Source organism: Catharus ustulatus, chromosome 7 (genome assembly GCF_009819885.2).
Source record: "Catharus ustulatus isolate bCatUst1 chromosome 7, bCatUst1.pri.v2, whole genome shotgun sequence".
Lineage (NCBI taxonomy): Eukaryota > Metazoa > Chordata > Aves > Passeriformes > Turdidae > Catharus > Catharus ustulatus.
The window spans coordinates 184,386-197,479 of record NC_046227.1 but is presented as its reverse complement, the minus strand read 5'-3'; the positions used below and the strand labels follow the sequence as shown (position 1 = coordinate 197,479).

General features: G+C 46.2%; 2 protein-coding genes across 2 annotated transcripts; both read left to right on the top strand.

Moving 5' to 3' along the window:
• The first annotated feature begins 136 nt into the window (after positions 1 to 136).
• YBEY (ybeY metalloendoribonuclease) lies at positions 137 to 834 on the top strand. Its single transcript, XM_033065261.2, has 3 exons — positions 137 to 482; positions 565 to 633; positions 748 to 834. The coding sequence occupies exons 1-3, from the start codon at positions 144 to 146 to the stop codon at positions 832 to 834; spliced, it is 495 nt and encodes a 164-aa protein (XP_032921152.1). The 5' UTR covers positions 137 to 143.
• A 53-nt stretch (positions 835 to 887) lies between these two features.
• Positions 888 to 10,227, top strand: POFUT2 (protein O-fucosyltransferase 2). Its single transcript, XM_033065260.2, has 9 exons — positions 888 to 1,060; positions 1,653 to 1,903; positions 2,889 to 3,033; positions 3,316 to 3,426; positions 5,556 to 5,622; positions 7,626 to 7,751; positions 8,271 to 8,451; positions 8,690 to 8,813; positions 9,546 to 10,227. Exons 1-9 carry the CDS (start codon positions 888 to 890, stop codon positions 9,697 to 9,699), a joined length of 1,332 nt encoding a protein of 443 aa, XP_032921151.1. The 3' UTR covers positions 9,700 to 10,227.
• Positions 10,228 to 13,094: the final 2,867 nt, after the last annotated feature.

Sequence of the window (13,094 nt, the reverse complement as noted above, 5' to 3'; positions counted from 1 at the left end):
GATGATAGAAGGGTGGGCGGGGGGTCCCAATTCAGGGGCGTGGTCTCCTCGGGTGGGTGGGGGCCTGGATTAGCTGTCGCTGTCGTGGGCGGGGCTTCGGGACGGAGTCTCCTTGTGAGCGGCCGGGTGGCGGCGGCGCTGCCATGAGTGTGGCGCTGCGGAACGCGCAGCGCGCCGTGCCTGTACGCCGGGCTCCGCTCCGCCGCGCCGTCTGTGCCCTGCGCGCCGCCCTGGGTGCCTCCCGCTTCGACGTGGGGCTGGTCTGCGCTGGCAACGCGTTAATGCAGCGTCTGAACGGTGACTACCGACACTGCCCGGAGCCCACCGACGTCCTCTCTTTCCCATTGCACCAGGTGGCGGCGGGGGAGCTGCCGCGGCCGCGCTGCCTTGACGAGTACAACCTGGGGGACATCTTCCTGGGGGTGGAGTACATCCACCAGCAGTGCCGCGAAACCGGGGAGGATTTTGACGATGTTCTGATGGTGAGCCCCGGGCCTGGTGGGCGGCGGGGCGGTCACGGGGCTCCGTCGGTAATACGTGTGTTTTGTTCTCGACCCCGCGCAGGTGACCGTAGCCCACGGATTGTGCCACTTGCTCGGGTACCGACACGACACGAAATCCGAGTGGAAGCAGGTGCGGGATGCGGTGGGGCTGGGGAGGGTGTGCGAGGTCCGGGATAGGGTGGACCGGAGGCCCCGGCGACGGGAACCGCGGCTTGCCCGGTGCTGACCGCCGCTGCTCCCGCAGATGTACCAGAAGGAAGCACAAATCCTGGAAGAGCTGAACCGCCTTACAGGCTCCCGCCTGCGGCCCCTCACCGCCAACCTCTTCTGAGAAACCGAGAGGGGCTGGGGCTCCGCCGGCGCCGCCCCGGACGTGGCGTGGGGATGGCGGCGCAGGGGCCCGGCAGCCGCTTTCCCCCGGCGCTGCTGCTGCTCGGCTTGGCCGTGCTCGCCCGCCCGCCGCTGCCCGCCGCCGCCTCCGAGCCGCCTCCTGCCGCCCTCCGAGCCGGCCACGCCGCCTCCTCGCTGCCCGCCGCCGCCGCCGCCCCGCGCACCAGGTGAGCAGTGGCGGCCCCGTCTCGTCCGGTCCCGGGCTGATCTTGCCCGCCGGGCTCTCCCTCCGCCGTACGGTGTCCCCTTGCACAGGCGCTCCGCCGTGTTTCGGCCACCTCTGGTAAAGGACCTCCTTTACCTGCTGGTGCCTTTTAGGTTGTCATCGCAGCTGTCCCAGGGCTTTCGTCGGTAGAATATCCTGAATTGGAAGGCACCCCACAGGGATCATCCAGCTCCCAGCTGCATTTTTTCCCCCTGCTTCTCCAGAGCGTGTCCTCCTGCCTTTGTGTCCAGCTTACAAGAGTTAGCCTGGGTGACATGCTAGTGGTTTCACCATTTTCATGAGACTCTTCACTCCTTGACCCGCTGCACAATAGGATTCTGGCATGTGCTACCTTTCCAGGAGACCCTAGTGGTTCTTGCAGGAGACTCTGCTCTAACTTCCCATACTTCTTCCCCCTCCAATTACTGCAAACTCAGAAAGAGGAGCAGCTTTCTTCCCAACAGTTTCATCATAGGATTATAGGGTAAAAAAGAAAAACATGTAATAGCCTTAATGTGCTCCCCAAAATAATGGTATTGCTTTGCTCTCCTCAGATACCTTTTATATGATGTGAACCCCCCTGAAGGGTTCAACCTTCGCAGAGATGTCTACATTCGCATTGCTTCCCTTCTAAAGACCCTGCGGAAAAGTGAAAATTGGGTGTTGGTTCTGCCTCCCTGGGGACATCTTTATCACTGGCAGAGCCCTGACATCCTCCAGGTCCGGATCCCTTGGTCTGAGTTTTTTGATATCCCAAGCCTCAACAGGAACATCCCTGTCATCGAATATGAGCAGTTCCTTGCAGGTGGGGTATAGGATCATGCAATCTACGATTAACTAAATATTTGGTATGGTTTCTTAACAAGTTTGTCCTTATAGGGGTTTTTATCCTTTTATGTGGAAAAAAGATCTTAGAGGTGGCAAGAGGAGGGATGGGAAGGAGTTTTGCTGAGCTACACAACTACTAGGATGGAGTAACCCAATTACTTGGCAGCTTGTTTGATATAGTACTGCTGTCCCCTCAACTTCTGGGTCCCCCAAAGACAGGCAGTGAATGCCTGTGGTTAAATTCACCTGTGGTATTTCTGTGTGGTTTTGACTATACTGACAAGACCATAAGGAGTAAGGCAACTTGTTGAAATTCAGACAAGCCATCTTTTTCTGGGTGTGGTGGTTGGACAGTAAAAGTTGTAAAGCGGGTTCTTCCCTGAACTTACTTTTTCATCTTACTTGAAATATCCCTTGCTTTTTGTGTCTAAGAGAAAAGCTTTCTATAGGAAAGTGAAGTTGGTTCCTTTAGGATTTAATGCCATGTTAATCACCAAGTGTTCAAATCTGCAGTGGTGTCACAGGCTTGTTCAGCAAAGGAAATAAAGGCCACCAAACATCACACCTCTGCAAAGAGCTCCGAAGGGAAAGCCATTCTCTGCCTTCCAGGAAAATGCTTGTATTTGGCATTTTTCTTGGAGGCAGTCCTCCCTGTGGCAGCTGCTTACGTAGAACCTGTGTGCTTTGTGGTGTGTTTTACCCAGTTGACAGTGATTCCGTTGTGTTTGGCACACTAAATCACACAGACCTGGGTGGGATAGCAGGTGGTCACATGGCCTGACCCTTTGAGCTTTTCTGGCTCACATTCAACTTCCTTTCCTTGTTTCAGAGGGAAAACAGAGAAGAGAGAGTAGTGTAATATTAACATTTTTAGCAGATTTTTAACTGCAACTGATGCTCACTCATATGTTTATGGTGTGAGCTTTTGTGCTTACAAATCCTTTGCTTTGCTTTCTGCTCAGAGTCAGGTGGGCCCTTTATTGAACAGATTTATGTGCTGCAAGGCTACGCAGAAGGATGGAAGGAAGGAACGTGGGAAGAAAAAATAGATGAAAGGCCGTGCATTGATCAGCTGATGTACTCCAAAGACAAACATGGCTACTACAGGTAACATCGAGCAGTCCTTCTGGTCTTTTCAGTTGTATTCAGAGAGATAATTGCCTGCTGTGAATATCTGGGTGCTTGGAGTTCACTTTGTTTTTTAAAAGCCCATCAATAATAAAACATTGTATTGGTATGAGGAGATCTAATTCTATAAGTTGTTGCTCCACATAAAAGCAGCATAAAGGAGGTGGCTGGTTTACATGGGTTTTTTAGGATATTTTGTTCTATATATGGCATTAATTTAAAATACAAGTCTGTGAACCAATGCTTTGTGTTCCATTTTAGGGGTTGGTTCTGGGGTTATGAGGAAACACGAGGCCTAAACGCCTCTTGCTTGTCTGTCCAAGGATCTGCCTCTATTGTGGCTCCCATCCTTCTGAAGAACACTTCAGCACAGTAAGTTGCCTTGTCTAACTATTTATTGTTGTATTAATGTTGTACAACCCCATTGCTGGGTGGGAAGGGCAGGGGGAATTTAAAGGCTGTATCCCACTGTTGAGATATTTTGTCACTGAATTATTGTACTCTGTTAAAATCTTTACTAAAGGGATTTACACTGGAAGAGACATTTAATTGTAAGTTAACTTAAAAGATTGCAGTGTTAAAACCTAAGAGCAAATACCTTTGAGCTGCTCTATATTCCCTCTCAGGCAGCTTTTGTGACTTCTACCTCCAAGGTAGCATCAAATATTCCCTAGATCATGCAGTGGAAGAGATGCTGAGCCATCAGCTCTTCCATATTCTCCTCCATACCACATGTGAATTTTGCATCTGTGGCATTTTCACTCTCAGTAGTCTCCTCTGAAGTGGGAAGAGTCGTGGCTCCATTAGTTGTTCTCCATGTGAAAGCCGTTCCATGCCTTTGGTTGTCACCACTGCCAATCTCCAAAAGTTTGCAGTTCAGCAGGACCATGCACACTGAGTATGGGTAAACCTGTTACATTGCAGTACAAAGGACCTGCTCTGTTGAATGCTCTCTTCTTTTTCTGCTAATTCTTGACACACACAGGTTCCTTATTTTGACCTCTGAGTGTTGCCTTGATGTTTGCATCAAACTGTCCTCATTCCTGACCACCAAGACCTTGAGTTATTAGTTTGTCTTTTTGGTTTTTTGGTTTTTTTTACTACACTCAATCCTATGTTAGATTACATCTGCCACTTTATTGGCCAGTGATCAGACTTCTCTAATTCTTCATAGTTGGCCTAGCTGCTCTGAGGAATTTAAAATAATTGTTAAGCTGTGTCATCTGATTTCATGCCCTTCTGTAAGTTGTTTAGGAATATGGTGAAGAGACCTTCCACTTGCAACCTCCCTCCGAGAACCATGAGAACCATACATTAATCCCTGTCTCTAAACTTTTTTTCTTTTTCTTTTTTTTTTTTTTTAAATCCAGGCAAGAACCTTTCTGTACCAAGTTTTCTTAAAAGCCTTTAATGAAGGCTGTCAGGAAATCTTGTTAGGCGATGTCAGTGAGATGTCCCTTATCTTCATGTGTGCCCGTGTCTTCTACTCTGTTCAGAGCTCTGATCTCCCATATTGCCCTTCTGTTGTGTGGTCCCAGGGCTGGGTTTTTACCCTTCAAGTGTGGTCACTACAAGGAAACTTCTCAATGTGCTTGGATTAGTAACCTCATTCACCTCCAATCTTAACCGTTAGCTGCAGTGCTGCTTCCTCACCAGCACAGTCTAGTCTGTTTTCCAGTTGATTTAGAGCCTTCTGGGCAGGTGTCCAGATTATCAGCAGTGATAATCCAAAGTTGATTGGTTATTTGCTTCCTCTGTTTTTAGTAGGAGATGCAGATAATGACCTTGATCCCTTTTAGCAGAAGCATTTCTCTGTGTGTTTGCTTATCACCAGTGTGCTCACAAACTGAATCTACATCTCTTGTGCTCTGGGATACTTGAAACTTTCAAAATCTCTTCTGCTTCTTAGAACTTGAATAGTGCAGTTACATTTCCAGTATGAAATCCTGAGCTGTGTTTATGAGAAGCACAAGCTGCAGTCTACACCTCACATTTTGGTAGTGTCTCTGTATTCTGTGTTGTTTTACTGTAGGACATTTTATTCTACATGTGGAAAACGCCTTCTCTGTTTTCATGATCTTCTGCTTCATCCCAGAGGCTGTCATGTGCTCTGAGGCTGAGCATTATCACACAGGTCACTTCTCCCCTTTGGATCACTCCTACTGTCACAAATCTTGTCTCTCTTGTAGCAACTACTGCAAGAACTGGAGGGGTGGTTAATGCTTGTTAGTGTTTTACTTTCAGAGTCAGAGTATCATTTATTAAGGAAGAGAGCAGGTACAGGGAGTGGTGTGGTTCCCTTCTCTTCCCAGCAGACTGTGGGTCACAACTTACCTTGACGAGAAGTAGAATTTGCCTCGTAGCAGCCTGTTCCTCATTCCCCATGCCCCCTTTGCAAACAGATCATAGTCTGTGCTTTATTCTAGCAAATGTGTAAAGAAACGTCATAATGTAAATTCTATTCCTAAGGGAACTGCACTCAGTTTTATAATTTTCAATAGGTCAGTGATGTTAGACAGAGCTGAAAACCTTCTTCATGACCACTACGGAGGGAAAGATTATTGGAATGTGAGTATTTTACAGATAGCTTCTCTAGACTTTTTACTTGGCTCTGCTAAAAAATTCAATAACCAGTGTGCGCTTCAGTTTTTCCTTGGATTTCTTGTCTTGACAGTAACTTGTGTCTTCTGTTTCAGCAATTTGTGCTAACATGGTTTTCAGGCTACTGTGGATTAATGTGATACAGGAATTCATCCTGCTGTCTTGTGCCTAAAGGCCCAGTGCTGCAGGGCATGGTGGTTAAAAAAAACTCCCTTATACAGCACATCTACAATCAAAAGGGAGCAGTTTCCTATCTAGTCACCCTCAAGATTAGTTTTTTCAAAAGAATTCTGTAAAGTGCTTGTAAGTGTCCCAAATCCCTTCCCATTGGCTTCAAAGGCAAAATTCCCATGGGTCTATGGCAAGGTCTATGGTAAAATAATTCCTGTCATAAAGGTTGTAAGAAAATATTAAGGTTCAGACACAGGAAAATGGAACATGATATGGAGTGCTTGATACAGTTAAAATTCCTAAGAGAAACTGACTCTCATGATACTACAAAACAAATTACATGGACTCAGTCTTGTAAGCATCTGACTATTCACTTGGGATATGGCCTGTTTTCAGAAGTGGACCAAACAGTAGTTTGCTAGCCATGAATTTTTCATTGAGAGTGACCTCTCAAAGAAAAAAATGCAACCCAGGTGCCATATTTGAGTATGACTTGACCTGTAAAAGTGGATATGAAATCCACATGGCTCCATAACATTTCTTAGCAGTGGCACTTTAAACATTGCCCCAATGGTTTTACCTGGTGTCCAAACAGAAATTTATTCACTACAGGTTGGGCCCAGAGTCTCTTCTTTTTTTTCCCATGCTCCTCTGAGAAACATCTGTCTTCTCTGTTTCTTTGCAGACAAAAAGGGAGAAAGGGGGATATCCTTCATTCTTTTGCCTGTTAATAAAAAGGCTACTTGTGGCTGTGTGCAGTGGTAACTGCATCACAGAATCTTAGATTATTATTCACAGGTTAAGAAAATAACTCCTTTTTCATCACTTTTCCACTGAATTTCATAGCTGTGTCTGTGACTAGATGCCTAATATTTTTAAAGCAGGTTTTATTCTTACAGGCGTTTTGCATATGGAAGTGTTTGCCCAGCTTTTGTTTCCAAAAGTGAGGTATATTGATAGGGTGTTTAATTTGGTATATTATGTGTTCTGTTGTGTAAATCACTGCTGTGTCCTCCTTATACCTGTGTATTGCAGGGGCAGGTGAGTATGCTGGTTATAAATGTGGTGATAATTAGGAATAAAGTATGAAAGTCTGGATAAAAGATTAGAAATCGTAACTTGGAATATTGCATAGATGTACCAGAAGTAATTTCACGATTATAGGCTGCACCTGATTATAAGCTGCACTACCGGGTGTCAGCAACTTTTCGTTCTTTGGCAATGTATAAGCCGCACTTTCGCACAACAAAGTAACCAATTTGTAACAATCATACGATTGCAGGTTTTACTGGCAGGTGCTCAATTCGCGACCGCTGCTCCCCCTGCGGTGCCGGTGGTAGCCAAGCCCGCCTTCCCCCGGGACGGGGTGCCGGCAGGACGGAGCCAAACCCGCCTTTCCCCCGGGCTGGAGTGCCAGCGGGACGGAGCCAAGCATGCCTTTCCCCCGGGCCGTGCTACTGGCGGGAGCCCGCCTCCCTCTGCCGCACAACAGAGTAACCAATTTGTAACAATCGCGCAATTGCAGGTTTTACTGGCAGGTGCTCAATTCGCAAGCTTGGCTCAACTCGCGGCTCACACTTCCGTGTTAGGAAATTTCTGAACTTTGTTCATATATAAGCCGCTCCAGAGTACAAGCCACACTTCCGGGTTCAGACCAAAATTGTAGTCAAAATGGTGCGGCTTATAATCGTGAAATTACTGTAACTGCATCTTGGAAGTGCTGTGTGTGTGAAACTGTCTCCACCTACTCGTTTTTAGCTCTGCTTTTTCTGACTCAGTGTCTGCTCTTATTCTGACAGACCCGTCGGAGCATGGTGTTTGCTAAACACCTCCGCGTGGTGGGAGATGAGTTTAGGAAGAAATATCTTCAATCCACTGATGAGGCAGACAGGACTCAGTACAAGGAAGACTGGACACAGATGAAGGTAAAATGCTTAACAGTCTGTTCCCCATAACAGACGTTTCATTTGTGTACTCCTGGCTGTGTGCTGCAGGGCATGTTGGAGACTACATGAGGACACTCTTCTGCTAACATCATGGTGGATATACATGTTCCTTTTGAACCTTCTCGCTGTGTGACATGTGCTAACAGAGTCTGTCGAGGTGCATCAGGCCAGATCTTTGTTGCCCTCATTTCAGTAAAGGAAACTTGAATTTCTTGTTGGTTTCACCACTACATGTGGGCGTAAAGTTCAGCTGCCGCCTGCCAGTTGAGGTTTTATTTGGTCAAGGAGAGGAATTTTTGTTTACAAAAACTTTGCACTCCAGTTTCTCTTGCATGATGGAGACCACCCAAGATCTAAATGTTGCAATAGGTGTCCCAAGCTAGTTCCAGTCCATACTTAAAAATAGAACGATTCTGTGCCTTATGCAGTGGTGATTCTGGCTCTTCTGTGTCAATGGTGATGCTCTCAAGTTTTAAAATTTCGATCTTTCTCTTGTAGGTTAAGATGGCCACAGCTCTAGGTGGCCCATACCTTGGGGTTCATCTCAGAAGGAGAGACTTCATTTGGGGTCACAGAGAAGATGTGCCTTCTCTGCAAGGAGCAGTAAAGAAAATCCACAGCCTCTTGGAGACGCTTAAACTTGAAAAAGTTTTTGTAGCCACTGATGCTGTTGAGGAAGGTAGGAGATCACAGGCATTTCAGGATTGGTAACTTTTGACAATGAGTGCAACAATTACCACTGGCTCCCCTCCGTGCCTGCAATGCTGTGAATTTGGCAAACGTATTATAAAATTTGTAGATTTTGGTGTCACTTGCTCTGTAACTGTTCATCCAGGGTTCCCTTAAACAAACACATTGTGTGACAACAGCAAGTTACTCTTCATAATGTAGAGATAACTTTGTATCCTTCCTTTAAGAGATTGAACTGCTCAAGAAACTGCTGCCTGAGATGGTGAGGTTTGAACCCTCTCTGGAAGAGCTGGCACTCTATAAGGATGGGGGCTTGGCTGTGATTGACCAGTGGATTTGCGCACATGCAAGGTAGCAAACCTGACTTATTTCAGCCAAAGCTTAATATCACTGTCACAAAACTGCATATGATTTTTGGCCCATGGTTGTTTACAAATTGTGTAAGATATTATGATATAATTGAGACATGTATAGTGGATGTATAATGGTTATACTGTGTGTGTATATATATGATTTAATTATCATATCATTTCACTGAACAGTGAAGTTCATTGGACTGAAAGCCAATTACAGTAATTTCACGAGTATAAGGCACACCGGGGTATAAGGCACACTTCCGGGTGTCGGCAAATTTCCGAACTTTGTCCATATATAAGGCGCACTTTCGTTTGCAGTGAGGATGCTTGCACAAAAAAGTAAACAATTTGTAACAGTTGAGCGATTGTGGGTTTTACTGGCAGGTGCTCAATTCATGAGCTCTGCTTTCCCCCGCGGTGCCGGCAGGAGCCCCTACTTCCCCTGCCGCACAACAGAGTAACCAATTTGTAACAATCGCACGATGGCAGGTTTTACTGGCAGGTGTTCAATTTGCGAGCTCGGCTTGGCCCATGGCTCGCGCTTCCAGGTTGGCAAATTTCTGAACTTTGTCCAGATATATAAGGTGCTCCAGAGTATAAGGCATACTTCTGGGTTGGGACCAAAATTTTAGTCAAAAGGGTGCACCTTATACGTGTGAAATTACTGTACTTGCGTTTTAAAAACCTCGCCCCTCCATCACAAACCCTTTTTGATTTCTTTTCACAGGTATTTTATAGGCACCTCAGTTTCAACATTTTCCTTCCGAATCCTAGAGGAAAGGGAGATCTTGGGATTTGATCCAAAAACAACTTACAACCGATTTTGTGGTGAAACAGAGAAAAACTGTGAGCAGCCCACTCACTGGAAGATTGTATATTAAACACAGAAGTTTTGATACCATTAGAGTTCAAAATAATAAGGAAAAATGATGGGGAATTACCTGCCTTGGAACAAAGTATGACCCAGTCCTGTACACTTAGCTCTCATTGCCCTTCCAGTGTGGGTATGACATGGAGTGGCTGTACTACTCAGTGTCTTTGGACCTCACAGCATTTCTTCGTGGGTCCCCAGTATGTTCTGCTGTGGTTGCCTTCCCTGAGTGGTCCCATGTGCATTGAGTGGTTGCTACAGACTGCAGGGGCCTCCTGGCTGCAGAACTGGGTTATGGGAGGTGGCAAAGCAATGCCCAGGATATGCGTGTTTAAACCAACCTTGCCTATTGGAGCATTTCTTACCTGTCCATGGTTCTCTCTTGGGTCTGTGGTCATTTTTTAACTGCAGAGCTGACCATGCCAACAGGAGTGCTCACCCTGGGAGCACCAGTCTTTGCCCAGGGAGGAACCAAGCTGCCATCAGAATAAAAGCAGGGGGCCTGCTCCCACTCCAAGGGAAGAGCCTGCAAGGTCCATTTATTGGGGACTCATCTTTCATGTGAAGGTACATTGCCTAGCAGAGAAGGAGCTTGGTCCCTCCTCTGCCTGCTGCAGCACTGGCTAGAGCTGGGAGAGGAGGGTGGGTATGTTCAGCACTGCTACTGGAAGAGGGACAGTGCTGGTAGCCCCTCAGAAGGGTCCTGGCTGCTTTGGGGCCTTGCTTTTTCACTGGTTTATGTCCACAAAGCAAAGGCATTCTGAAGGCAGTGCCATCACCACAGCCCTGTACTCATGAGTCCATCAGCCTTCCCCACAGTGAAAGTGGTTAAACCCTTCAACCACTGCAAAACTCAGCACCACTGCAGATCTACAGGAGAACAGCAGTATATCCACAGTGGGCTTCTGAAAACACATTGCCCATTATGTGTCTGGAGGAATCCAAGTGCTTATTTTATTTTGGCTAAAGCCACGCATACAGAGCAATAACAAATTGTCACCAATTTGTACCAAAAGTAATAATTCTCACCAAGTCTACCAATAGAAACAAACATTTAATAATTTATTTCTTAGATAACTGATGGGGATGAAATCAAATGCAAAGAGAAAATATAAATGTAAAAAATTAAGGTGTTGGTGCACACTGATACAGTGTTTCTGCTTTTGGGTTCCGCAGGTGGTTTTTTTCTTTCCTCCTTCCCTTCTTATGGGAACTTTAATTACATTTGCATCTTTGTCCTCTATTTTTAGCTAAGTACTACTGATGGAGTTACTCACACAGTACCCAGGATTTTTCCCATAAGTCAGCTGTGCCGCTCAGCGCATCAGGGAGTAATGTGCAACCCCTGATGCCAGGGTTCCCAATCACAGCAAAGTTTCAGGCGAGTGTTTAAAGTGTCTGCTTGCTGCTGGCTGGTGTCTTGCAGTGCCCCTTCAGCATCACTATCAAGAGTTAATTCAGGTGGGGTATTGGGCTGATGGACTGGGATTTCCAGCTACAAACAGAATTTGGGAAATAGCCTCCAAAATGTTCTAGGATCACACCTCTAAAATGGCTCCGAAGGGCAACAGCTCCAGCATGAGTCATTGTCGTACCCCTGGCTCACTGACATGCACACAAGAAGCCAATCAGTCCAGGCTCTTCACCCCTCTGCTACCTCCTCCAGTTGCCCTCCAGCCTGAAGAAATGGACGAAAACGCAAATGCATCGAGGAAGAAAGACCAGTCGATGGAGCTACCTAAGCCATCCCCCTGCCCGCAGCTGGGAGCAGCCAGCAGGTGGAGGCTGCTGCTCCCTGCTGGAAATGTGAGAGGTGGTGGGGTGGGGAGGGGGTTCCCAAGGAGAATTTTAGCTCTCCACTTTCAACTGTCACTGAGTACTTCATGGAGTCTGGGCTGAGCCAGCTGGAGGTGAAGTGTTGTGATCATGTTCCTGGGAACGCTCTGCTGGGATAACTGCCTAGAGAATGATATTTCTGACAGCCCAGTCCTACCTGCGTCTGCTGGTAGAAGATGGAGGTGAAGAGGTGAATGCCAGAGTTCCTTGGGGATGACAGAGTTGTGGTGTTTGGCTATGCCAGTGGATTCTGGTTATTCCCGCAGTTGTCCCAGCCCCAAGCAAGAACTCCAGTGGTGGCTCTGTGCTGGGTTGAGAATGTTTGCTGGGAATATGCTTGGAATGCAGCATCCCTGGGAAGATCATTTGGTTCCAGAGCTTTTGGGCTTGTCAGCTTTGGGGTTTGTTGGAAAAGTCACTGGAAAGAAGAACGACAATGAAGTTTCCCACTTCAACCCAGCAAATCCTGAAAAGTTCTACAGTAATGTTTATTCTATCATTCCTTTTGGGATAACTTCATCTCCACCCTGCCATGAGCCATTCCTTCATTAATTAGTTATCTGATTGACTGGAGAAATGTTTTCTGATGTATTTATCCCTTTCTGCTTTGGAATTTACAGATGTTCCCTGATGTCATTCCCCTGCCCAAATTCCCTGTAGCTCCTAGCTGGAAAAACCTGGGATAGCTTGGATAGAGATAACATTTTTAACTGAAAGCCTGAGGTGATTGAAAGGGGCCACAAGAATGGTTTGTGTAGGAAAATGGGAATTTGGGGATTAAATCTGAGTTTATCAGTGTAGCATTTTTGAGGAAAAACCTGAGGTGATATTTAGGGGAGACAGAATGCACATTTTTGGGGTAGGAAAGATTTAATCAATACTGTACAGCAAGGAAAACATTGGGGGTAAGTAATTTGGGGGGCAACAGACTGACTGTTTTGGAGGAAAAAAGGAACTTGGTAGTGGTCCAGTAGGGAAAACTTTGGATTCAACACTTCACAAAATCTCTGGGGTAGAGAATGAAAACGTTGGGGGAAAAATGAGGTGATGAGTTACGGGCACATAGGGAAAGTGTGGAGGGACAAATCTTGAGAAAAACTCCATGTTACTAAAGAATTGCTTGGAAGTAAAACTGAGGGAATTGGTGTTGAAAAAGTAGGGGAATTTTGAAGGGTAAAACTTGAAAAGATCTGAGTTCACAATGAGTGTCTTTAGGTAAAAAGGATGTCTTGTTCAAGTTGGGCATCTGGATTAACGTGGGAAGGGAAAAATCCACCCCCAGTAAGAGAGAAAATGTTAACTAATGAAAGACAATGATGTCCCTAAAAGAAGTAGGGAACATTAATTTCTTGCTTTACTAAAACGTATCAAAATGTCTGGAATCAGGGTCTGTATGGAAGCTGGGATTTTCTCAGCCATCTCCAGAGCCCAGCACTGGGCGTAAAGCAATTCCTGGCTTTACAACACTAAAAGTGCAGTACCAGAGGGTTCTTTTATCCCAGGGATTTAGGGGATATTTGACAAAAAGTTCTGGTGGCCCAGATTTGCCTAAGCTTTTAACACTCTCTG

What these genes read in the sequence shown, in the direction of transcription:
- YBEY (XM_033065261.2), top strand. Translation starts at nt 144, where the DNA reads ATGAGTGTGGCGCTGCGGAACGCGCAGCGCGCCGTGCCTGTACGCCGG. An exon ending in ATTTTGACGATGTTCTGATG is followed by an intron (nt 483 to 564) that starts GTGAGCCCCGGG and finishes GACCCCGCGCAG; the next exon opens with GTGACCGTAGCCCACGGATT. An exon ending in CGAAATCCGAGTGGAAGCAG is followed by an intron (nt 634 to 747) that starts GTGCGGGATGCG and finishes CTGCTCCCGCAG; the next exon opens with ATGTACCAGAAGGAAGCACA.
- POFUT2 (XM_033065260.2), top strand. Translation starts at nt 888, where the DNA reads ATGGCGGCGCAGGGGCCCGGCAGCCGCTTTCCCCCGGCGCTGCTGCTG. An exon ending in ATATGAGCAGTTCCTTGCAG is followed by an intron (nt 1,904 to 2,888) that starts GTGGGGTATAGG and finishes CTTTCTGCTCAG; the next exon opens with AGTCAGGTGGGCCCTTTATT. An exon ending in GACAAACATGGCTACTACAG is followed by an intron (nt 3,034 to 3,315) that starts GTAACATCGAGC and finishes GTTCCATTTTAG; the next exon opens with GGGTTGGTTCTGGGGTTATG.